Genomic DNA, 27,676 nt, shown 5'->3' on the forward strand with positions numbered 1-27,676 from the left:
TTTTATGTATTTCAGTATTTGTTTATTTTCCATAGCAAATTTGCAAATAAGGAAGATGTTTTTCATGTTCACTTCATTGTCTTCATACACATTTTTAATTTACTCATACAAAATATACACATATTATACCTATTATGTAACACAACTCAATATATCTAAGGCTGTGAATTAGTAGCAAAATGCATGTATTTTAGCGTGTTGTAGAACGTTGAAAGTTTGAATTATCTAAGAAAAAATTCAATTTTTTAAGTTATATATATAAAGAAGGTATCTTTTTCCATTTTTAAAATTATAGGTCATTGGCCATTGCAATGTATTTAAACTGAATGCATAGGAATTTTAAATGATTTGTTATGGTTGTAAAGTGCAATAAATCCACAGCACCAATCATACCCACGATACTTGTATTATTGGATGGGCAGTTAACTAGGATGTGTCTAACAAATTTAAGGAGTGCACATATTCAGTTCGAGCTACTAGCCTACTTATTATTTTTGTTACTACCTAAGTAGGTATATTAATTTAGTTTGTTATTCTGATTGAGTGATAATTCAATAATATGATATAAATAATGTCTGTATAATTGTCTAAGTTTCTGATCAAAGAGATTTTTAAAATTTTAAAACTAAAACTATCATTACCAAGACATGATGTGTTAAGCTATATTTAGAAATGCCATTATGGTGAAAATTAAAATGTTTGATTACAATTATAATTTAAATTTATAAAATAGTATTAAAATGCAGTTTTTTTTTATATTAACTGCCAATATTCAAATAAATAAATAAATAAATTTTAGTTTGTAGGTATACATAGTATTTTGGTGAGAAAAATTACTAGTGAGGTCATATATTATATATTACTGAAATTTGAAATGAGATACATTTAAAAATATTTGTCGCACTAATAAATACAAGTAAAATTTTAAAAACTCTTAACTATAGTAGCATAAATTATTTAAATATTAAATGCCTACATGCAATTTACTATTTGAGTCTATTTACTTATGCAATGTAAAAACCAGTTTTATTGGTCATATAACATTTTTTTTTTTAAATTTAACTGTAATTAATTTGGTATGAAACATGAAGGTAAATAACATAATTCAACTTAGAAACGATGTATATTTTCTGTGTAATTATTTTTACAAAATAATTATGGTAAAAAATGGTCGTAATTTAAGTAAAGCTGACAGTTTAAAGTTAAAGAATCAGGTACCTAGTAAAATGTTACTTAATAATAGATGGTATTTATATTTAATGGGTTGATACCTAATCATTTTATTGTTAAAAGAAAGTAACAGACATACTGAGTGGTAGGGAAAATGGATACCAACTCTTTAGATTTTTTAACAACATAATTGTCTTAAAAAAGGTGTAATTAATTGTGTAATACAGACCATTAAAATAATATACAATGTTCGTTTTACCTATTTAATGCAATTCCTTATACAATTTCTGTGGTTATTAATGAAACATTTACCTCTATAATTGACAATTGTTGTTTTGTTATATCATACTAGAAAAATAAACTTGTACTTAGTATGTAATTTCCAAGTGTCCAGTACAAAATCAATACAAAAAATATGATGGATTACAAAAACCATACAAGTATTGGTATTATACCTAATGGAACAATATGCTATGTGGTAAATATTATAATGTAAGTATGAATGTATTATGTTACGGTTTAAAATATTTTATTTGAAAAATAATGTGGTACCTAGTTAAAGTATCTTTGTTATTCTATATTATTATGCAGTTGCAAATAAAAATTAAAATGATAGATTTGTATAAAATAATTATGTTGGTAAAATTATAATCATATAAGGATACAAAAGAACAATGAACATTTAGCAGATGTTATAGAACACATATGTTCAAAATATGATGTCATATATTTAATTAAAAAAATCTAATTTATAAAATAATATATTGCATATGGTATGTCTGATTTAGTTATTTTTTGGTGTTAATAATAATAATAATAATGTAAGTACACAATAAATTTAGCATAATGAAATCATTATTGTATAATAAAATGTATAAGTATCTACCTACCGCATATAATACTTAATGAATTTATAAATTTATAAACATTATACAAACAGGTTTAGATAATAATTGGGTTGATGTTATACTTGATATTAAATGGTACCTAATATGTTAATCATTTACCTATAAAGAAAAATATGATTTATTTGATGCCTAAAACTTATTTTCATAATGTGGTGGAAATAAATATTAGAATTTAAACAATGGTAATTATCAATTACCTACACATCTATATATTTAACGTATTTAATATATTCTTATTGGGTAATTAAAATATCACATACTTAACACATGCAATAAAATATTAATGTATTTAATAAGGTCAATATTTGTATTTAATTGAGAAACGGGTATAGATATTAATGGTACCATTTGCATACTATTTTTTTTTTTTAATAATAAAATGGATAACTTTTCTGGTTCAATAAAGCTTATAATTAAATAACATTACTAGAAATATCTGAGTTTACTTATGATTAATGTCTAATAGTCTATAATCAACTCACTTGAAACTCCATGACTCCTTAATTATATGCCTCAACAGGATGTTCTTTTTAGGCAGGAAGTACCGCCACCATTTGTTCGCAATTCTTTGACTACAGATAAATTACAACAATATTGAAATTTAAAACAATAAAATATACATACTCCAATGGAATGAGATGTATGTTCATTTGTACATAGGATATTAGGACAAAAATCGAGTGTTGGACTTGGACCACCACAACAGTGAAAAAACAATAACTACAGTGAATGCACAGTGGCCTGTAAGACGAGCAAATATGGGCATGGATCCAACAACTTACCTGATACACGTTGATCGGCCCAAACAGCGTTTGACGAATCGTTTTCGAAAAAACTAAAGTGTTTACAGCATTAATTAAGTTGTAAAAAAAAAAAATAATAATGTAAGACGAAAAATTACTTGAGCTTTAATAACTTTGACGTCGATAATAACAATAACCGTGAGCTATGCTCGTTTGTGCGATGACCTTATGGAAATTGACGGTGGAAAATATACGATTTATGAGCATCGAGACGGCCGCAGTGACGTCGTAAGAACGTTTTCCGTTCTCGTCTAGCACAACGTTGGCACGGGCGAAAATTTTCCCGTGCGTTTGTTATTATTATTCGTGTATTGCTAAACGCTTTATTATCACGACAACAAAAATACGATATTATTCATTAATGATTTTTTAAGCAGTATCTGATAAGCAGGCTGTCCGCCCGGCAGGAAGAAAAACGACGTCGAGGACGCGACCGGGTGTCATCGACCCGCGGACGGTGGCGCCACCTGTCGGCCGGGCGTAGAATCGCATCGGAGTTTTTGACGCCTAAGCGGCTAAGCGGCAAAAAGATTGCGTTTTAACTTTACGTTTTAATTTCGTGTGGACGATAAAAACATGGTATGGTAATACACTACTACAGTATTTCAATGGTCAAGAATCACGCGTTGGTCATTGTTTTTTTCAAAGAAAACCGAAAGAGACGTACTGGCTTATTTGCCAGTGTAACCGACAGATGGCGATCACGTAGTTGACTGCCGAACGTTGTTATCACAAGCGCGGTACTGTTATCGCAGTTGCTCGGCTGGTCACACTGCTCGGCGGGCACGAGTGATTCAATATCGTTTCAATCGTTCGAGTACCGAATGTCCGAATATTGTTATTATTCGTGTACGCGGTATGCCTCCGGTACACTACGTTTTTTACTGTTTACTTTAATAATATTCCCCTGTTCCACGCGTCGTGTCCCCCTAGTCCGTAGTGTAGTAGTGTACTCATGTAGTTGCACAGTCTGTTTACGGCATATCATCATCTCCGCGCTTGCCGTAAATAATTTTTTCTCGTCGCATCGCCGGGTCATGAACCTCGTCTCTTCGTTTTTCAGCACGTTGATCGACACCGCGCCGTACTGATCCGTCTCCCTCCCGCTGGTCGGAATTTTTTTTATTCATCGTGCTGATAACGATTTACTAGGCATTTGTGTTCCCCGGTTACCGGGTCCTTAGCTGTCGCGGTCACTCGGGCCGCCGGTTACTACCTCGCAGCCAGAGCCTCGACTACCGTCGCCGGCACGTCAGCGCGTCGCCCGCCGACGTTCCGCATCCGCGATCGTCGAAACACAGAATTCGCAGTAGTAGCTCGTCTTCTCCGAGTCGTGGTCGTCTCGGCGCCGACAGGTACGAACAACAGTAGGGCTGTGCGATAGCTGACGTTGCTCCCTATTCTGACAGCAGAGATTTATTTCAAATTTTTTTTTTTTTGTAACAAAATTTTGAATCATTTTGAAATCGACTCGGGCCTTTAGGATTTTCGCAACGAGTGCAGTACGGTTTCCGCAGCTGCAGCCGATGCCGTCCTGAGTGTACCGTGTATTGGCCGTAGACGGGTCGGTTACCGCTTGCGGCCGATGAGTTGTTTGAAAGCCGACAGTCATGGATTTTGATTCAGACCAGAGCCTTAAGGACTGGGCAAAAGACAAACCTCTCAGCATACTCCAGTTGGACCCAGCTGACCGGGCTGTACTCCGAATAGCTGGTGAGTGAATATATTTTGACATTTTGACATTTTGTATTGTTTGATATTGCTTACCGTTGACTTTAAATACTTTGGTAAATACACTATGATAAGGCTATACTTTTTAATAATTAAGGGATTGAATAGGATGTTAATTTATAATGTAGGTTAATTGAGTTGTACCCTTTGGCAGTGGTCACTCCACTCAACCCATGCTCTGGATTTAGTATTTATAAGGTACATCACTCTGTTATTAAAGTTTAGTGCATTCCATATATGTGGCGGAAATTGCTTTGGCTTGTTAAACAGTTTTTATTTTGGTTTTTATTTTCAACCATGTAGAGCTCAACATCTAGAATTATGTGTTCTTCATTTTTGTTATCATTAATAGAATAATCATATGATTTAAAACTCAAGTATACATTATGTAACTATTTACCTATGTGCCATTGTGATGGTATGACAACATGACAATATGATCAGTAATCAGAATAAAGTTTTGTAAATTTGATAGGTATAATAATATTATGTATACAGAGTTGAATTTTATTAGTTACTGTGTCATTGTTAATAAAACTAAAAAAGGGTTACAGTAAGCTGTTTAATAATCTATAGGTACTTGGCTGTTATTATTATTGATATTTTAGACTTGTGACTTGGCCTAAATGTTTTCGACCTTGGTACGGATTAACCCTACTAGTGGTGGTGGTAGTGAGTAGGTACTACACCATGCAATTGCAACCTTTTTGTGGTGATCACAACACTACAATATTATAATTATAGCGTAGGTTTAATAAGTACTGCTGTGGAAAAGTCGTCGACTCTCGATCCGAAGAAAATAAAAATTAAACGTTCAATGACTCGTTTGCGATTTTTTTCATGCTGCAACATTTTTGTACGTTGACAGGCCGGTCGGGTGGAATGGAAAAAAATCGCTCATTGTTATTATTATACTATTTTTTTTTTTCAAACTCATTCGACCGGTTCGCCGGCGGACCGTTTTCTTACGTTGTATACAATTTTATTACAATTTATTATAAAAAAAAAAAAAAATAATAATAATATTATAATGCCGATAACGTCTTATCATCGTCTGTCCGTCGTGGTGTGGCGGCGGCACACGTGTGCCGCATAATAACAACAATAATAATAACACATACTAACGATATATATTGGTGAAGGGGTCCGCTGGCCCAGTGAACCACAATTATTGCTGTTATTATTAATGTATATTTATCACTGATCGATGACGATGACTGCGTAAAAAACGTATCATATCATAATATGCAACACTACGGTCGGTCGTGATAAATGATGTACACGCGCGCGCTCGCGTTAATTTGCATATTTCCGCGGCGGCATAACGATCGAGAGGTTACGTGCGATCTGTGCGTGGGCGTCCGTATTATTATTATTTTTAAACGCTACCGCCGCAGACGCCGCTCCGTCTCGACCTTGTCCGACAGCCGCCAGACACGTTCCACGACGTGTGAGTGTGCGAGATCTCGGATCATCCGCCACCGTTTAGCCGTCGGTCGTGGCGCCCACCTCGGATCTCGTACACCCCGAGGGGTCACGCGGATCGGGTTCTCGGGACCGCTCCGTTGGCCGGAGGCACGTTGTCCCGTTACGAGCACATCGACAACAGCATTGTGTAATGGTCCACCTCTCGATTTGTGGATCGTTTCACTTGCCATTATCGTTTTGTCATCGCTGTTTCGATCGGCAGATCCGATGCACAATGGATCCGGTATCCTATTCGCATAATAATAATATTATAATACAACGCCGCGTTTCCGTCATCACTCATCGCCACAGCCCCGTTCGTCCACTCGTCCGCCGCGTCCGTGCCAATAACATAATATAATAATATTTAATGAATACCTATTGACGGCCCGGAATTCCGGACGTTCGCAAATCATTGTCGTCCCGTGAGATGATCAGGCTCGCTATTCAGAAGTGTTACCGCGCATCGATATCAACAATATTATTATACCTGGGTGTACACACAGTGATTTTTTAAACATGTTTAAAAAAATGCGTGTTACATTAAAATTCTTATTTTTGGAATTTTTAAGTGTATTGTTTTGAATGGGTACTTATATTTTTCATAACATTCAAGGAATACCAATCCTGAGTCGATACAAACTTTAGTTTTTCAAATGAGGACCTATACATGTTTTATTGTAAATTGCAGAAAATTAGATATAACTTTCCTGAAAATTTAAATGTATTGTAATCGAAATTTGAGTTATTCAATAGAATTCTTCTTCTTTAAATACTATCCATAATATTATAGTATATTAAAAAGATATTATTTACTTTTGTTTTGAAAATGATTGGGCGTATAGTATCATTAATCAACGAACATTTTGTAATATTATAAAATTGTCGAGTATACCTTTAGTTGACTAAGTAGTAATAATTATTATAGTAAGTAGTAATTATTAACAAATATTTAATTTAATATATTGCATACTTAATTATAATTGGTGAGTTCGTATTCATTTACGAAGTATTGATTGGACTATTACCTGTATCCTTAGTATTTAAAGGAGAATAATTCGAAAACTTTTCAAATTCCGATGATAATAATACGTCAACATTTTCAGAAAAGTCTGATGGAGCATCTGATTCACAATTTGTATTTAAGACCCTTAGGTTCTCGTATGAAAATCTGAAGTTGGTATGGGTATCGCTGCTGTATAGGTACTTCTATAAATATTGTGAAAAATATTGTCTTTAATTTCACTAAACATTTAAAAAAATCAGAATCTGAGTAATACATGCATAATTTAGAGTTGAAACATAAGAATTAGGCGGAAATGCTTAAAAAGTCATCCTGTATAAGATATAAATAATAAATATATATAACACTACCTGGGTATTATATAAATATACATGGGTTTGTACTTTGTAGGTACATTTGAGATAATCTGTGGTTGTAATATGACGTACCTAGATATAATAATAACGGGTAAGAGGACCCGATGCACGTTATCGCCGTGTTCCGTTTACGGTTTTGTGGATGGCCTTCTGCGCACAATGGGGTCTTTTTTATTCAAACAGTTTGATTCGAATTTAATACTGCGTTTTAAAATCTCATCAACGACACCTGTAATATATACGGCACATACTCTATACCTGATACGAAAATCATAAACGCCCCGATGCGCTGGCCTCGCGATCTCTTACGTCTCTCGAAAGTCGACATGTACAATATATATATATATATACCGACTTGTATATAAAGTAGTGGGTGGTATACCCTACGCATCCATCGTTTTATCGGCACTTAGCGGGTGTATATTTAATGATATAATATAAGTATAGATTTGTAATTGTGACGAGTCGTTTCGTCAAGCTAACGATATATTATATACACCGACGATAATATTTCGTAAGTAGGTAGCAACGAATGGGTGTTTGCCAGATTTTATTGTCCATTCAATCGTCGGTGTAATTTGAAAGTTCGTTAAAAGATATTAAATCAGCAGATGACGCTCTTTAATTGATAATTCCGATGCGACGCCGACGTACATCGCACCGGATTGACTCGTACTTAAATGAAAAACCCACAATTGCTGCTGTGTTAGGTATTAAGGTATACAGTCTTGATTGCAATATTGATTAGATGGGTACTTGTGGTAGGTAATAATAATTATTTCATTTTTTTTTTTAACAATTTTACCATATCTACACAGGAAACGTAAACTGTTATTATAGCTACCTGCCATATGATATCATATAATATACACTTGTATATAATATATTCACTCATATATAACATCAATTAGAAATTTCAACAAATTTACAATAACTGTAGTGTGCGTTAAAAGACGAAACCATACACAAATATCGAGTATTGAAGATTTTTCGTTGGGCTAGTAGCCAGCTAGGGTGGATGCTGCTGATTGCTGGTACGACGCGTTTTCAGCTTCCCGAACGGCATGACATTAAACTTTGAGCGAGAGGTATACATCTATTTTCGTCTCGTTTCATGAATTGGCCGCTCTTCTGTGTCCACACGTATCATTGATGTTCCTTGGTCTGACGCTTTCTATTGTCTAAATATTTTCTAATGAATATCCATTATGACGAATTGTATAAATTAAAATGATAATTTATTTAGGGTGAAGAATTTTTTGAAAAGTGACGTGTTTAGCAAATCGTTTTTACTTAACTCTATCGTATTCAAATATATCACTGTTTGGGTATTAAGTATCAAATACATGTTATGTATTATAAAATATTAACATTTAACGCGTCATAGTGAAAACCAGATAGTCCTCTTTGTTATGGCTAAGTCTAAGCTGCTAGGTGGCACCTACAATATCTGCTATCAAATTTAAAAACAAACTTTTTCATAGATTTGTCTTTGATTTATTTAAATTATAAATTATACACTCTTATGTACAATGTTTGAATATCAATAATTTATCTAGGTAATTAATTATCAATTTGTTCCCGATTACCTATTAGTAGCGATAACCCATTATGTAGGTTAAATGGATAGTTTTTGATTAATGAATCGATTAAAATTCCAATAATCACACTTATATACATAAACAAAACACTATACTTACTAACTTTATGAGCAAAAACCACGATTAAAGATAGTACTATCTTTAATCGTGGCAAAAACTCTCCGAGATTGGCTATTATAAATTCAAATATGCATGCAAGCAATACAAAATGCCTTATTTTTTTTCAAAATGATTTGATAATCTTGAAAACTAATGATGTTTTTGTTCTGTTTTTTAGTTATATAGAATATATACAATTTAAATGGTATTTTTTCCACGTTTAAACTCGTTTTTCTGTACATTTAAATATAAAAATAACGGTTTACATATAGGTTCTAGCTATCTTATTTGCACCTATTTTATATTTGTTTAGTTCAATGAGTTTTAAATTGGTATTTATTTTAATACCTGTATAGTCGTGTGGATATACATATAACATCATAGAGTGTTTGTTAGATAAGAAAATGTATTTTGACTTATTAGTAATACCTTATTATCTATATCAAGTATAATATATTTGACAGGTATTTTTACTTGTCATATGATAGTAAAATAAATTTACTATCATATTATGCTTATATACTTTTTACTATTTTTATAATATTATATTGATTAATATCGTCAAATCTTATAATATTATAACTTATATTAACAATTATCAAAAACATGAATGCTATTTTAATTTGTTGTAGGTAGTTATTAGATTTTTAAATTGTTATCCGAATCATTCGGAAATCACACCGGAAAAGTAGAAATCCCCCGTTACGAAACAGTTGGAAAAATATCTACCCCAAACAGGTGAATAAACATAAACGATTTATACATTTTGTCTGACATATTATAAAAAATACTATTAATATACAAATACTAGCCAGCAGGGTTGCCGTGCTGTTCTATAAAACAGTTTGGTGAATTTAGATATATCGAGAACGGTATAAGAACACTTCATTCTAGCCCCCCATAATAATATCAATTTTCGGGCTCGTGATAAAAAATAAAATTTGTTTCTTGTGCGGAAGTCAGTTTTCAGTGTTGGGCGATTGCATATGTACCTCAAACTTATCTGTGAGTCGACTGAAAATTCAAATAGCTTACTTGTCTTTTGTCACAGCCTAAATTTAAATATGATAATTTCGTTGAACATTTTATATTTCCGGTATATTATAATTTATAACAATACCTCGAATAATACTCTAAATGAAAATTGAGATTTTTGGACTCATTGTTAGAATGTTTTTTTATCTCCGTAAAAAAATTACCGTTCAAGTTTCTTCTTCAGTTAATAACTCGGAAAATTACCTTTATGAAATCATTTAGGTATGAGGTATAGAATTTCATAATTATTTTTCGTGCCTTATTAGTTATAATGAACAAGTACAGAATACAAATTAATACATCCTCCAAGGTCAAAAATTAATAAAACTAAAATCTTCAGTAAATTAATTATGACTTGTGGTGGGCTGCAATAAGTAGAACATACGTTTTTATCCAAGTATGTTAATTTATGATTGAAAAATAGCTGCTTCTTTACATTTTTAACTACTCACTGGAGCCGTTCAATATGACATCATTAACTCGTTTCGATTTCAATTAAATACCAATTAGAATGATTTAAAACGTGTTGAAAACTATAGCGTAACCGACTAGTAAGGTTATAGGCGCTATACCTAATTTGGACTCAGTCTTATTTTTGTTTAGTCCATTATATTAAGAACTTGCTTTTGGGCTTAGAGAATATTATAAAAAAATAAAAAAAAATAATTCATATAATATAAATAACGATTTTGTTCTATCATTTTTATAACAAATATTAAAATAGTTAGTGCAGGTGTTTAGCATTTATACGCTTACTTAAAATAGTGATGTGAAATAATAGAAAAGTAAAATTAAGAGTTTTTACTTTTAGGTAGCGAGCAAAGCGATAAAATGAATGTATTTATTTTACAATGATGTGTGTTTTTATTATTTTTATTTTTGTGTCTAATTAATCTTTTTCTAGTAGTAAAAAGCTTTAATAATTAACTTGGATGGAGGTTTTTGGTAGCAAATTGGATCTAGTTAGTCAATAATTAAAAATTGAAAATTCTTAGTTACTTTTTTTATTTATTTATTTATTTATTTAAAAGGTTAGGTTAGGTTAGGTTAGGTTATGTTTCCTAAATAGTACAAGATAGCTACATACAAATGTGGACATAAAAACAAGTGTAATTTTTTTTAGTAATTGGAAAAATAATACAAAATAAAAACATTATTTGTTAAAATAGTAATAATATTATACTTTATAATAATTGTTTGGCAAATGTCTATGCCAAAAAGTGTCTTCTTTCAGAATTGATTTTCATCGTATACGACGATTTATCATTGAATTCAAATTTAACGCGTATCTATTTCAGTGTCTGCACACATACTGTACATCACAGCGGTAACCTACTTCCCCCCTTTTTTTTATTTAGTGAATTTTAATTTTTGAAAGTATACGAAGTATTTATATTAATTTAAATGAAATAATTTAATTTATCAACGGAGCATGGTTTTTCTTTCATTTTTTTTCTCTATCGGATCTGTCCTCTACAGAACTCTGTATAATAAATAATAAGAAGATTAGAACTTATTACCAACGTAAATAAACTATTGTTTTGATTTTTCGATAATTTCGTCTATTGTTCTTTTAATGATGGTTTGGCGTTACAAACAATTATTTGGCCAACACCTCTTTTGGGTTCTAGTATTTTTTTGGGTAACGATAGATATATGCACTTTTGTCGATGCCTATGGTTTTTATCAGAAACATTTCAATTGTATTTCCATGTACCTACTTAACTACTTTAATCTTGATTATTTAATTGTTTTTGTGAATTTGATATCTTATTATACTAAAATATCATAATCATTTGATTGATGAACAACGTAGAAGTAGAAATGTTCAAGTATACTTAAATATATTATGGTAATTTACAAATATGTATATCATAAGGTTTTTTTAGTATGAATTATGTAATATAGTACACAGTACACATGTAATTTAAGCTATAACAAATAAGTGATAATTACATTTTACAAGGTGTCCAGTAAATAAATGACCTTATACAGTAGGTACCAACTATTAATACATTTAATTCAAGAAGAAAACTCTTATTATGTTTATTTAGTTTTTCGACATTTCATCATACATACCTAATTCAAAATGCAAGTGCCTAGTGCTATAACATTTTATTTTACTTAAAATGCTGTGATATATTGATTGTTGTAGAATTTATTATCATATATTAATTCGGGGATAACTATTAAATGTGCTTAATTCAACTTTGATTGTAAGAGTTGCAATTGTCAAACGACAGAAAGTTTTTTGGTATACTTATTGTTGTCGAACATGACAATCGCAAAATATTCTTGAACTTATTTCAACACTTGTCGTGTTTTTTACGAACAAGATATCACGCGAGTTTTCGTTGATAAAGACAATTTACTGAACTATTGTAGAGTTTTTTGAAGTGTTGTTCGTAACTGTGCGTATTAATGTAATTGTATAGTGATCGCGTTTAGATATAAGTACATAATATTTGTACAACTTATTAATGTCAACTATACGCTATACTTAGAAAAATCAGAACTAACTGGCGTATTTCAAGATAATTATACATAATAATATAATATGCATTATGTGTATTGAGCGTATGTAATATGTATATAGGGTTGGCTTGGATGAAACAAATTATGTTTGGATAAAATTATCATTACATAGGTCTATAATAATACAACCTATACTTACTGTTATAAACAATGTTTTCACAGCAAGGCGAGTGTAATTATTTAAAATTTAAACTATCAATGCGCCTTAATAATAGTGGTAAGCAGCTATACCTTAATGCACTCACGTATATTAAATTACTATTTAAGAGGAACTTTATATTGCAGTATGCAGTTACGCCGTGACCGCAAAATCAGGGTTATACACTTATACGTATGTATTATATTTATATAATTATGGCTGTTGTAAGATCAAAATGCATATAAATTTATGAAAATATTTACTCAAAGTAACATAATCAAAATGTTTGGATTAAAATTGTAGGGACAGTGGTGTATCATGTATATTATAATATTAATAAAAGTTTTGAGTTTTTGGCGTCCGAATAATTAAACTAGTATAGAATATATTATAATATTATCTAACTAATAAATAATAATACGAATATACTGAAGACTTACTGTCATTTATGGTAGGACGTTTCGAAGTTTAGATAATATATTATTAAGTTGGTAATCTATATTATGATATATTGCTATATACCTTATACCAATTGAACACAACATATCTGTGTCTTAGTATTTTAACATTTTGTTTCTAAGCAATGAATTCAGTTCGAATTTTGAACTTTAATTTATTAATCCTAACAATACAAACTGAATAGTAAGTTATGGATTGGAATAATAGGAATAATATTTGGATTATGCAGTTCGGGAAATACACTTGAAACTATTTTTTGGTAAATTAGCTATGTTTGCTTCGGCCAAAATTTTCCGAACGTATCTGTTATTCTGCCGGCGAAATCATGTGAAGTTGTTAACCGGATGCAGTCGATCACTGTCTAATCTTGGCCGAAGTGATTGCCGCCGCTATCGCCCATATATGGTTTGTATACAGCTATCGTGAAATTTTCCGTTACCCGTTGGTCTGCAGTGTTGGGAAATTTGTCGTTTTCTCCACGTCCATCGCTCTGTTCGATTTTTGATCAAACCTTTTTTGCATCAGCGTCAGAGAAAGCTGTGTAGGTACTGTCGTTTTTGTGATAGTGCACTGATGCGTGTGAACTTTTCGGCTGCGAAATCTATGGTCCACCGGTAGACAACGGTAAAAGCGAGTGTTGACGCGGTTGACACAAAAATGTCGTTTGTATATTATTATAATACTAGCTGAACCAGCAATGCTTTGCTATTGCTAGATTTCAGTACATTTATATATGTTTATAGGAATATGTGAAAAGTTTGATATGAATTATATCAGATAATTTGATTAATTTTTTTAGTATAATTTTATATAAGTGTGGAATATATTTGTTTCGTTATGATGTATGATTTTTATTTTTTTGTCAATTATATCAATTTGTCTTAAGCATTAAATATTTCTGGATACACCTAACCAAGTGTCTCGCTTCTGGGGCCAGCACAAATAGATTTTGTTTGCATGTGACACGTGACAGAGATACGAACAATTGACCATGGGAAAAACACCGGATGTTTAAGTCTAAACCTGAAACGTTTAATTTTTTACCTTGTGCCTTATTAATAGTCATTGCAAAGTTTAATTTTACGGGAAACTGAAGCTGTTTGAACTGGAATGGCAAATTGTTTGGTATCATTGGTATTCTAGAAACCAAGACCATTTACCCAGCTCCACAGCCAGTAAGGATTACACACTCAACAAGCAGACAGTTTTTTAAAGATTTTATTTGTAATCCTGTACCGTTGCATAATTTTGGTGGACATAAGTTACAAAGTAAAATTATAGAAGAACCTACCTTTATAATTATTTTTGTGTGGTGGAGTCCCTGAAGGAGATAAAGAATTTAAAAATTCAGTTGGATAATGTATCGCCTCCTCTGTATCTAAAACAGTGTCAACGGAATAGTATACTTGTTGGTGCATTGAATTTTAACAGTATCATGTAATTTATTTTATTGACTTGATAGTTAGTTGGTGACAATACTGCCCTTTCTTGAAACCAAATTGACGTTTTATTCGAAGTAAATCTGGGTAAACATTTTCAATTAGGTATCAAAACACATATTCACAACAGTTCCTCCACACCATGCGCATCGACAACGATGATAATTAATGTTTTATTTGTTTACTGAAATAACTCGGTTATTATGTTTCTATAAAGAAATCTAAGATTACGCCATATAACCGATATAATAATCGTTGAGTGAAAACTTATAGCTAAGTAAAAAGCGGAAAAACATTGCAAAAAAAAAGTGCCTGAACCGTGGTTCGAACTCGAGCCACTGTTTTTGATTCTTAGAAATGTCACTGCTCTAGAGAAATCTGTGCACGGGGCGATAATTTTATGCCATTTAAGTATATTATACGGATGTATGGCACAAATAATTTTTTTATTTTATTAATCAAGTGTTACGAATAAATTGTATGTTAAAACCTTCCCTGAATTTAGACCTATTGATTAGTGAAAACTGTACTCAAATCCGTTGGCTACTTTTTGAGTTATGCGCGTACATACAAAAAAAGGGGGTTCTATTTTATATAGTAGTATGATCATGTGTGCGCGTACCACGGTTGACGAATATTTTAGTATTAAGCTCTCCAAAGTCGCTAGACGTTTCGGATTTTTGTTTTCTCGTTAGTGGCGTGTCCGCGAATGCGTTTCTGATTTGTCGATATCTTACGTTAAAATCTTAGAAAATATGTGTTATTACTACTCTAGTCTCTAATAATACAATATCGAAGACCGGTCGATGATAGAGTGACATTGTTATCTCGTAAATCGTAGCTAGTCGGAGGGGCGGTGTCGTTCGGGATAAATTCCGTCTGTGCGGTTGCCTAAACGGAACGCCGAGGTTTGTGCTGTTTCGGAGAGCAGCAACAGGTAATAAGGCGTTGCGGCGTCGCAAACCGGTGCCGTAAAAACACCTATACGCCAGACGACTGATCGGTCGCGGCGGTCTATCGACAGATGGCAGCGCGTGTATATACCGGTGGGCAAAATTTAAATAATAATAATAATATGATATTGTTATAATACACGCGCGTATTATAACGTTATTATCCGTCTCGTCGTCGCCACCTCGACATGACCCCCCTCGCGCACACACACTCCACGACGCATTCCTTCCATCTGTTCGACACTTGCGCGTTCATGACGTGTACGTGTGCGTGCGTATTGCCCACCGACTACGGTATCGAACGTGGTGGTGGCGCGCGCGCGTGTGTGTGTGTGTGTGTGTGTGTGTGCGTGTGTCCGTCCGTCTAAATCGTGGTGTAGCTATAGGTAACGCGTAGCGGACCCGCAGACCGCAGTCGTGTGCCGCGTCGTCGTTTCGGCGTTTGTCGTACCTATTTGTTTTGTTTGCGTATAATAATATGATACTATAGTAATATTCCGTTACACTTCCACTCCGCGTGCACTACCACATTACACAGTGTAATAAATTACTACAAATAATTATTTTTAATTTTACACGAGTACAACAGATTAATATAATATAATATAATATTATAACAATATTATACACATACATCATCGCATTCGGTTTTTTTTTGTAATTAAATTTTCAACCATTTTTTTCGCACGCGGCATTATGCAGTTACTAGCGGCATAGGTACTAAAACTGCCGATCTCGTTTTCGACTCGGCGTGAGGCGGTGGTATTTCTTCGTCGTCGTACTTTTTCCACAGTCCGTCGATCGAGGTGGTAGAAAAAAAATAGAAACGATTACCATGTAAGTGCTGTTTTTCGTTTTGTTTATACTTTGCGCTGCGCGTTTGACGTCCACTGGGACCCCCGATAGTCGTTCGTAATCGCCAAGTCTCGGACAAAAGCGATTACGAACGGCGTACTGGTATACTGATATACAAGACACACCGCCCTCGTTTATTATTATTGGCTCGCCAAAAGCGATTCGAGATCGGGTTGACTGCGATTGTTCGTCGATATCAAAGCAAGCACGTTGCAAAAGTTTACACATGTATTACACGAATACACTTGATATACACAATGCATATTAAGATATCACAGTCTTTTCGATTGTGATATCCCGTCGTACCGAAATCGCGAAAACTTTTCGGTTCGAATCGCACGTCATTTCCGCGATGAGCAGCTCGAGGATAACGGTCACGTCTCGATTTACGCGAGTAAAAACGAAAACAAACACAAGTCCTAGTTAACGTGTTTGCGGTTTTTTAAAAAAAAAACATTTCTGTCGACGACCGGATTGACGAGTACAAATATTAGCATAACGTCATCTGCTCCGTCATCGTCACCGACGCCCGTGTTGAAACAGGTTTTCCGGCCGAGGGCCGAGGGTAGGCATTTTGCGCGCGTGTGATCGAATACATAAATAGAAAAAATTCTCGCGCTCTGACGCACCCGTGGCCGGCAGGTCTCGCCGGGAATTCCGAAAAACGACTGTCGCGATTTTTCACGGGCGATAAAAATCGTTATTTATCATTACCATGTTTGTGTTTAATATACCACCGCTAAGTATGTAATATTGTACTCACGCGAAAACAATGTGTCCCGGCGGTGAGTGGTCGCCGCTCGGTAGGTGTGCATGTGCGGCGGCGGTACATGTGAACCCGGTACTGCCCGAAGCGGAATCTGTGCGAGCACCGGTTCTCTCTGTGCGCGGCGGCCAGGAATAAGTGCATATATATTTTTCAAAGTCACGTCTCTCGGCCCCCCCGAGTGTGTTGTGCTATGTATATATGCAGGCAGTTATACTAACTGTGCAAAGAAACCGATCCTCCGATGATATGAATAATAATAATTTCGAGATTTATATAACAATAATAATAATAATAATAATAATAATAGCCGGTACAACGCGCGCGCGACCGTTTGACGCCGCTCCTAACCGCGGGACCGCACGAATTAACCTACCGACGACGGCGACGACGACGATTGTGTTTTTTTCGCTACGGCGTCGTCGTGCGCGCATTGTGTTTACTATTATTATTATTATAATTATTATTGTTATTATCGTCATTGTCGCTCATGTACTTATTACGTAGCGTTTACTATCCGTTTTCGGCTCGTTCGGAGGGAGCACCCCCTCGTCGGTGTCCGTGAAAACGGGGTGACTGTGCGTACGCGGGTCTCGTCACCGCCGGCTGCATTTGTTTGCGTTTATACGCCGCCGTCGCTGGCCACCACCCCCGCCGAAAATTATTCGGCCGATACCTATTTTCTCACGGTCGTAACACGCTGAATTTTATAATATTATACAGTGTGTGTGTGTGTGTGTGTGTGTGTGTGTGTGTGGGTTTGAAAATCTCAATTATTAGACGTGATTATTGAAAAACCATCGGTTTAAATCATAAACAATAATATTATTTCGTTTTTGTTATACTCTTCGTTGTACTTAAGAAGATATTATAGTGAACAGCGGTGGGGAAATATTAAAAAACACGACGTAAGCATATTTTTTATGCATGCGATTTCGTCAAACTCCGACGTGGTGTGCCCGCCATTCCCAACAATTTATGAATCTAATGTTCATCGAATTTTTCTTTACGCGATTATATTAACGCAGCAGTGATTTATTTTTCCCGTGTCAAAAACCAAGTCGATTATACTTTCTTGTCGAGTCATTAGTCATTACGATGTGCTTAGAGGGATGGACGTCGCGTCGTTATATAATAATATTATGTAATACATATTATAATAGTACCGTTTACCCGTGATAATCACATTGTATTATTATTTCTCTGATTATTTCATTATGCTTGTTAATTTGTAGATTCTAATTCACATTCGTTTAAGGTAAATAATAAATATTATTGAGTTCGGTTTTATTATTAAAATATTATTGTTCAGTTTGTTGACCTTTATTATTTACGTGTTGGTAATATCTAATAGTTGATCGTAGATCCTAAGAATCTAAATTTATTCGTAAATAATAATATACCGTGGTTCACTATACATACCGTAGTTATATTATACTAATATATGAGTATAATCATTGATTATAAATTGTACTATTTATAATCAATGGTATAATATATTAATATATACTCGTTGGTTGCAATGGTTGCATAATTGATAGTTTTTTCTTAAAACAAACCTACTGGGTATAATAAATGTAGTATCAATTTTGTAAATTTGCCTGGGTTATCTCTAGACTACCAAAAAATTATAATAAATATGTCAACAACATTCCAAGTTTAATTTTTTTAAACTTATTATTAATATGAATCATTGTCGTTGTGATACCAAATACTCCACAGACCTTGCTGTTATCAGACGTCTTTTGTTCGTATACGTCGAGGTATACGTACTTGTCTGTTGTAAAAATTGTATAAAATCTTTTATTTTCTATTAATCAATAAAATATATTATACATTTTACAATTAATTACATAGTTACTATACTAATTTTACTATAATATATAATATATTACAAAAATTCTAAAATATTATTTAATATTGTTTGTTTGGATATCCATTATATTGTATAAAAGAAGGTTATAATCTTGTTATATATATGGCCTTGTTATTTTAAAGACATTTTTTTTGCGATGCACGAATTTTGATGAAGTCTGTCTGAGCAATATAAAAAAAAAAATTAGGAATATTCGAATCACATTAAAACCTTGACAATGTTTCATATTATATCCATTTAGTGGCCATTGGATCGAGGACAGCTAGGTCTACTATGAGCGACTTAATGACAGATTACTATCCGATTACTGTATAAGTTGACGACATCATGTACTTTGGTTAACTTATTCGAAGCCGGATCTGTAATTAAAACATTATAAAAGCCATGTTCTAATAAAAATATGCAATTAGTTATACTTCGAAGTATTTATAAATCAACAGTAACGCGTATTATTCGTATCTTTTGTTTCTATTCCATACAATGAAACTCGTTAAACCTTAAATCTTAATTGATTAAGTACGTCGTTAATAAAATCTACAAACATTAAACTAATATTTATTCAAGTATTTATAACTTGATTTTTCACTCGATAATAATATTTACATTGGAAAAATATATAGAGTGGTAGGTACTTATGATTATCGGATCATTCGGATTCATATTAAAACGGAATATGTAATTGAAATAACAGTAAGTTTTGTTGTGAATTTGACAGTGAACAAATTAATAACGATTCTCACTCAAAAACATTTATCTTCCTTTAAGAAACCATATTATAATATATAATATATTATATTTAATCTATACGTTAGGAATTTATGTAAGCATGTGTAATGTGTATGCCCATAGCGATAATTTATTTTTCAATGATGTTGATATCAATATGTATATAACGACTTCTTGAGTAAATACTTGAATTTGAAGGCAGTTTTTAATTTTATGGCTTGTTGACTTCTATTAAGATGACATCCCAAGAAATATAATACTATACGTAGTACTAATAATTCTGATTTCATCATCATAAAATCTTCTAAGCCACACAATGACCCTAAATTGTCTGTACTAGAAAACTTAACGTAACTCTTGTAACAATAATATATCATACTTGTGGTAGGTACTTCATAATATCTTATAATTTCTATATTATAATTTTAAAACTTATTTTATACTTCAAATTTAATTAAATTTTTAAGTATCTTTTTTACGAGATTGCTTGTTTGCGACACTGTTCATCAAATCTAAATATGGAAACATAAAATGGCACTGCTCCTTAAACCTAACTAAGACGTTAAAATAATTAAAATACTTCCAAGTGATGCTATTTTATTAAATATATGCTATTTCATTAGAATAAAATATGCAATCAAATATTTTCTGTTTTCATTAACTTTTAATGTTCCTAAACATTATTTGTATGCACGGGTATAATAGGTCCGGTATTGCTTAGTATTTTTTATTTACGTTAGATACATTTATAGAACTCATTCATAGGTGGATATTGATGTGGGATTGGGGTGATTAATTTCCCCGAAATGTTTTTTAAAACTCCTTCAAACCACACTTGTAATATTTAAAGATTTATAATATCAATATAAACGTATTAGTACCTATCAAATATTTATAATATTATTAATTTCTTGACTTTATATACATTTGTATAGCTATACATGTTCTGGGAGGCAAAAAGTAGGCAGTAAGTTGAAGGTTGAAGCCTGCCCACTGTTGATAATGCCCCCCCCCCCCCAAAAAAAAAAAACAACAAAATATCTCCAAATATATATAATATATATATTAAAAAATAACCATTGGTACAGTACATATTATACGAATATGTTATACATTTTACTGAAATTAATTTTAGAATTTTATTGTAGGAAAGTTATATATTATGTATATGTTTTATTAGTTTGAACCAGCTCTTGAGTTATTCTTTGAGTTATATGAAGTAGATTTTTTATAATGTTGGTTAATTACCAAATGGCAAACATGTTCTGTATTTTATGATGGGACAAAGAAATTTAATTCAACACACTTTGTACCTATCTATATGTTTAACGATTTTAAAATCGATTATCTTTTTAAACTAGATAAGTAAAACTAAAACGGTGTTATAATATCACAATTCATAGGGTTTTCATTTTATTAGTAGTATTAAACATCATATTAGTTCATGTATAATTTCCCTAATTATTTCAAAAGTGAAATAAAATCCATATTGAACAAAAATAATGTTTTTTTTGAAATATCACCAAGTTTAAAAATCTACTTTTTTAGCTCGAGGTTGTCAAAAGATTTTAACGCTCGATAACTTATACCAAATAATATAAAATATTAACAGTCACTATATATATTATTGAGATATAAAAGTAAAAATGATTTGAAAACGTAATATCTACCATTTATAGTTGAATATTACTTTTTAACCATAATGTATTATTTAAAGTTATTATAGTTATATTGTTTATAAAAAAATGCACAAAAATGAACTATTTTCACTTGTATTTTTTTATATATAATATATAGCAGTAGTTCAGATAGACAATGTATACAGTTTAGTTAAATATTGAGGAATATGGAAGTGAAATAACTTTTATGAGTATCTATGTATATGGTCACGACCTTTAATAATTTGGCCTTTAGAAATAAAATATTTTCTTTGTTTAATGTACCTACACTTCAAATAAGTTAATATTACGAATACATTTCTTACGTCATTATGAACGGTAGTCTGTAGGGAAAGTTTTTTTGATATATTTTCCTGTTATGAGGAAAACCATTGTTCTTAAAAATAACATTTCCTTAACTTATATTGTTTCAATTTTGTAACAATAATATATCAAGTTTTGTATTAGTGCAGTTTAGTTAGTACAACGTCATTTAAATTATAGATAGGTTATCTTTTAAGTTTATACTTACGAATAAAATTGTTATGACTTATGATGCTGTAGAATAACTAATAAAAAAAAAATACAGAACTATACAAACATTAATGCATCATTTCTACGTATAATATTGTAATTTGAAACATGTTTTCAAACTCAAAGGTGTAATTTTATTAGTAAGTAATAATACTGTCTTTATAAGTTCGCACGACTACTATAATATGGTAGGTAGGTACTATTATATTACTACCTATATGGAAAAATATTAATTAAAATGTTGTTAGTAATTGTTTTTGACAAGTTTCAATTCGGATTTACGACTTGAGCAATTAAAATTGCTATGTTATCTTCTACGCCGGAGGCTATAGGTACACAGTAAACACTATATTTGTACGAATTCGTATTTTTTAATTTCCTCGAAAACCCACGAACGAATACACACACACGGCACTATGTACCCATGTCAATATATAGGTACCTATATAAAGATCGTCGGATGGTATGGCGGCATGTTAATTACTGCGAATGGCGACAGCACGCGAGAAAAATATGTTTTGCGAAGCCTCGAGGTTTTTGCCAAACGAGTAGGTATATACTAAATAGGTACACGTGCAAGAAACGGACCTAATATACAAAACGCTACTACTTGTAATATTATATATTTATATTATAATGTACGTTGATTTATATTGGTCTCGCCGAGCGTCTCTCTGCCCACGTCCGCCTATGTAATAATATTATACCATCGTCATTCCGGGCGCGTCGCCCCTCCCCCCCCCCACGCGGAATGCGATTCCGTTTTTTTTTCTCGTGTACATTATAGCCGATGACCCGTTCCGGTGGAAAATCATCAGCGGCGGTCGCCGGGTGTAATGCAGTTCCATGTAAGGTGAACCGGCGGCGGCAGCAGTGCAGGACGCCAATCCCGCGTCCCACGGACCATCGCCGCCCACCGCAGTGCGTCGTCCCGCGGTGTGTACGACCGGCGCGCGCTCGCGCGAATTCCATTTGGGGCCCTCGCCCTGGTTCGACCATCGCTCATATCGCCACCCGAGCCGCTCGCAAAAACATGTGCCGGCTTAATGTTTGGAAGGGGGGACCTGGAGGGGAACGCACACGTACGCCCCCCAGCCGCCCCGCGAGATCGCGCGCGCACATGACGCTGCGCGCTACAAAATGTGCGTGTGCGTGTGTCATACGTACAATATATTATGTCGTTATACGCGTGTGCAACGCGTGCATGTGACCAGTGATCGGCGACCCGTTGTCCCGACGATATTGTAGTTAACGTAGGCAGGTTACATACGATATCGTTTTTGGCGTTCCGTCAGTCGCAGCGAGGTGAGTGTGTGTGCGCAGTATATCAGTGATTAGGGGCAAGCTCGTATATCGGGTCGACAAAACGCGTGCAGCTGCAAGTGCGAGTAAACAATTATACTCCGACAGCTGTGTTCAAATTTTGTGTTTTTTTTGTTTTCCCGTTCGTCCCTCATCCTCTCATCGAAGGACCGTCGCGCAATAAGACTCTAGCGGCTTTGGCGATCGAGAAACAGCAGCCGTCCGCAGCACTGACGCCCGCGCTCAGCTCCTGGCCGGCGCGACATCATGTCGTACTACAAGGACCGTCTTGGGTTCGACCCGGACGAGCCGACGGCCAACGGCGACGGGACAGCGACAACCGGGACTCCACGCAAGTCGAAACGCGGATACGAGGAGAACCTGAGCAAATTCAAAGGTTTGTCGCATGTGTTTAACAATTCGATCGCCGTATACGCGCGCGCATAGGTATAGTATATTATTCGTAAAGCAATGACGAATCATCGCCGATGATATACCGTATACTATGCAGGTACGCGACTTATTTCTGTTCCAAAGCGTTTCTTTTGGCGGCGCGCAAAAACGAGGTCAACCGTGAACGCGAGCGCCGCTGCCGGTCGGTCGGTCGGCCTGTCGTCTGTGCCGGTAGCAGCGGCCGCGCACGACCGATTCCTCCGGCGCGGCCGCGCTCGCGCGACACATTTCTTCACAGCGCGCGCGCCGCCCGCACTCGCCGTCCAAGGCCTGTCGGCGAGAATCACCGGGCGCGCAGACACACTTGTCCCACGGGCGTTTGAAATGTGTCCACGACCCGCGGTGCAAGACGCGTACGAGTCGGCGTGCAGTCCGTGCGACCTGCCGGTGCCGCCCAGTCAGTGGTCCGTGTCGTGTCGTCGAGTCCGCCGGTTTACGATTGTAATAATATCGTAATAATATCAATGACACATTGACACTGTCAATACGACCGCGGCGCACTGCAGGCACTGCGCGAATATCGTGCATTGTTGTCGCAATGTCGCGTGGGACGACGCGTTGTAGGCGGAATTTCTCGATGTCTGGAAAACTTCACCCGGTACTGTTGTTCCGTTTTTTTGGAATGATCGCGGGGAATTTCTCTTTTTTTTACGCGTAGGTGCTACACCCGCGCGCCGCGTGAAAATTTTAATCGTTTAACTTAAAACCCATAATAATGATATTGTTATGTAATACTATAATGTAATGTCGTATAGGTACCATCTTTCGCGGTTAATGTCGCAATCGGATGTAATAATAGTAACAACACGTTCCGTCGTAGGGTTTGTTTTGTATTCTAACGTGAGATGTTGGGTAACGGTTGCAGTGTGATTATATTATTTAATGTCTGTTCAGTCGCTGTCACTGCAGTGCCTATCAATATAAGCGACATATGTCTGTTTCATGATAATTTAAATACAATGGTGTGCTTATTATTATAATATGTGTTTTGTTTCAGCTTTAACAAACTGTTATGGGTATAACATCATAACTGTATTAATATATAAGTGCATTTTGTGTTTTCGCCACAGTGTTCTCTATATATTATAATATATATATAATATTGTGCAATATATTAATATGTACGCATTGAGCTTGTGATAAACCATTATAATATATGGTTCCATGTGTATTCGGTATAACTGCGTATTTAAAGTGTTAGACCACGACGTGATGAATATCATATATTTTTCACATTGTAAAACCATATGGAATAGCATATGTTAATTTAGTTTGCTCCCCTATTTGATAATACACTTACAATGATGTATTTGAATGGTTACTAAAAAATCTACTATAACCTAACTATACTTATTAAAATTAAAATTAATTGTATAGTTATTTTTATAATATATACAAGGCTAAGTACTTGATAAGGTATTGAGATATATTTTATCATTTTATTACGAAAAGCTAATAGTTTTAAAAAAATAACTTTAGTTTCCATATTTAGGTTTTTATTTGAAATATATTTAATATTTAATTTATAAATGCCAATTAAAAATTATCTACGTTTATTATGCTTACGCAGTTTGTACATCACAACTTATTGCACATAATTTGTAACACAATGACAAATAGTGTAACCTTGCAGTGGTTTAAACAAATTAAATGTTATTTGAATTATGAAAAATTTTATGAAAAATTATAACGTATCGTTATAAATTATTGGAAACGTTTGCCTTCGTAATTTTTGAATAATTGCACATCTAGAAATGACGCCTTATTATAATTTTCAATAGAACTTGTATTCTGACACGTGATATATATAATATACTATAGAATAATGACACGCGGCTATCGCATTGACATTGTACTCCAATGGGATCTAATAAATTATTTATTCTTAAGGGAAAACATAATTTTCCTTACACTTTATATTTATGTAATTCGGATTGACAAAGCCCGGGGTGTGGATTAAGAGTAGGCGAATGCAGTGGGCAGGGTCAGTGGTTTTCGCCATTATAGTGTTGTGGTACACTAATACAACACCTAAAAAGGTATAGGTCAAAATAAAAATAACCACAAAAAAAAAATCACTCATCAAAGACGACCGGTCATCGTGTTTATAGCCTAATATTATCAATTTATTTCAAGACAATAAAACCAAGACAGGAAATAAACGTATTATACACAACCACTTGATCAGGATCATTCGTTTTAATTATTATCCAATTATATACTTGGCAATAATCTTTGCTGATCCCATGTAGTTAAACATATCAAGATACCAAACGTTAAATATTTTCTCATTTTAGATGAAGGCATCATGTTATCTAAGTCACAAATTTACAATAAATAATATTGTTTTCTTATAATTTCGTGTTTGAATAGTAAAATAGCGTCTTGAAAATTATGAATTGTTGAACATTACATTTTCAACGGTACACGGAATTGTATTGTCTAATGAACAGCATTTTGTATTAAGCCAATAAGGGTTCTAAAAAAATATTTACTCATTCACTTAATAGACAAATATTTAAAAAAAAAATATTGTACAACTATTGTACTGTAGTTAATCATTTTTCAAAGTGTAGTTACTAATTGTGCAAACATAATTCAGTATTAGTCGTAGTAGATTCTTATCAGTGTAATTTAAAATATTAATTATAGTTAAATCATTGAATATTATGCGATATCATTTTTTAAAATATTTTTTGTAAAAACTATAATTTATTTTGACCTTTGATAATGAAAAAATTGTATTTTTTATGTTTTCAATTTTTGTTTTTATGTAATTTTTAGATAACATATATTATCTGGGTATAAAGGTATTAAGAAATATATAATTATAAATAGAAGTTCATTATTGATTTAATATTTTTATTTGAATATCGGCATTATATTTAGTTCTTTCATCTTACTAACTTATCAATTCATCAATGTAAGATGTTGGTATGTATATATAACTTAATAGTTGTGTTTGTACATCAAAAGTATTATCTTTGTATTTTAGGTTCATTTAAAGTTATTTTTTTGTAAAATGTTAATACAATAATAATTTATAGTATTAATCCATTATTATAATATTATTTTTTTTTGTAATCCTTTTGCTATAGTTATTTTAAAATAAAATGCAAATTAAAATTTAAAAAAAAAAAAATTATTTTTGGTAAAATACTAAAATAGATATAATAAATCGATTATTAAATTTAAAAATAAATATTATATTAGGTATTTATAAGTACCTAAATAGAAATAATATTAAAAATTTTGTAACTTAATTTTTTTAAAAAATATATCAGTACTTAAGAAATCCACTTAAGTAGTATATGTACGAGTATAATTTGCATCTAAATATCTATACGTACAATATTAATCAAGAAAAGTAGTCATTCATTTAAGTGGGTATTATTGGTTTTTACTATTTACTATTTAGGTGGGATTAATTTCGATTGCAAAACATTTTGATAATGCTTTATGTTACTCAACACTGAATTGTATGAATCTAAAAAAAATGTGATACCCATGTTATTATGAATCGTTCATTGTTTATTCGAATTATTTCACGTATACTTTTTGTTGTTTTGTTTAATTATCCTGTTATTGTATTAAAAATACAAAATATTTTTTTGAAGTTGTTGATTATTATTTAATATGTTTAATAATCCAGTAATTTATTTATTAAAATATTATTGGGAATAATATAAAATAAAAATCAGAATTAAGAACTAGCAGCAAAACAAATATTAAATTCTAATATTTACGAGACTATTTTTGATTGGTGCCCAGTACTACAAGGCTTTGG

At 33.1% G+C, this 27,676-nt stretch overlaps 1 protein-coding gene and 1 long non-coding RNA gene across 23 annotated transcripts in view; one reads left to right on the plus strand and one right to left on the minus strand.

The window, feature by feature from the left end:
• Positions 1 to 2,559: 2,559 nt before the first annotated feature.
• Positions 2,560 to 3,276, minus strand: LOC111033177. The gene is made up of 3 exons (XR_002604381.1): positions 2,980 to 3,276; positions 2,861 to 2,913; positions 2,560 to 2,650 (listed from the first exon to the last, which is right to left on the minus strand). It is a non-coding gene; the product is annotated as an uncharacterized LOC111033177 (long non-coding RNA).
• A 440-nt stretch (positions 3,277 to 3,716) lies between these two features.
• Positions 3,717 to 27,676, plus strand: part of LOC111033173 (microtubule-actin cross-linking factor 1) — a 75,409-nt gene continuing 51,449 nt past the window's right edge. For 12 of the 22 annotated variants that reach the window (XM_022313793.1, XM_022313808.1, XM_022313802.1 and 9 more), the window contains exons 1-2: positions 16,125 to 16,556; positions 23,605 to 23,833. In XM_022313793.1, coding sequence (XP_022169485.1) covers positions 23,704 to 23,833 — 130 coding nt within the window. In that variant the 5' untranslated portion in view covers positions 16,125 to 16,556; positions 23,605 to 23,703. Of the gene's footprint in view, positions 4,237 to 4,364; positions 4,595 to 16,123; positions 16,557 to 23,372; positions 23,834 to 27,676 lie in introns of those variants that run through there. The other 10 variants (XM_022313800.1, XM_022313805.1, XM_022313806.1 and 7 more) reach the window with 6 other exon arrangements.

Source organism: Myzus persicae, unplaced genomic scaffold (assembly GCF_001856785.1).
Source record: "Myzus persicae strain clone G006 unplaced genomic scaffold, MPER_G0061.0, whole genome shotgun sequence".
Classification (NCBI taxonomy): domain Eukaryota; kingdom Metazoa; phylum Arthropoda; class Insecta; order Hemiptera; family Aphididae; genus Myzus; species Myzus persicae.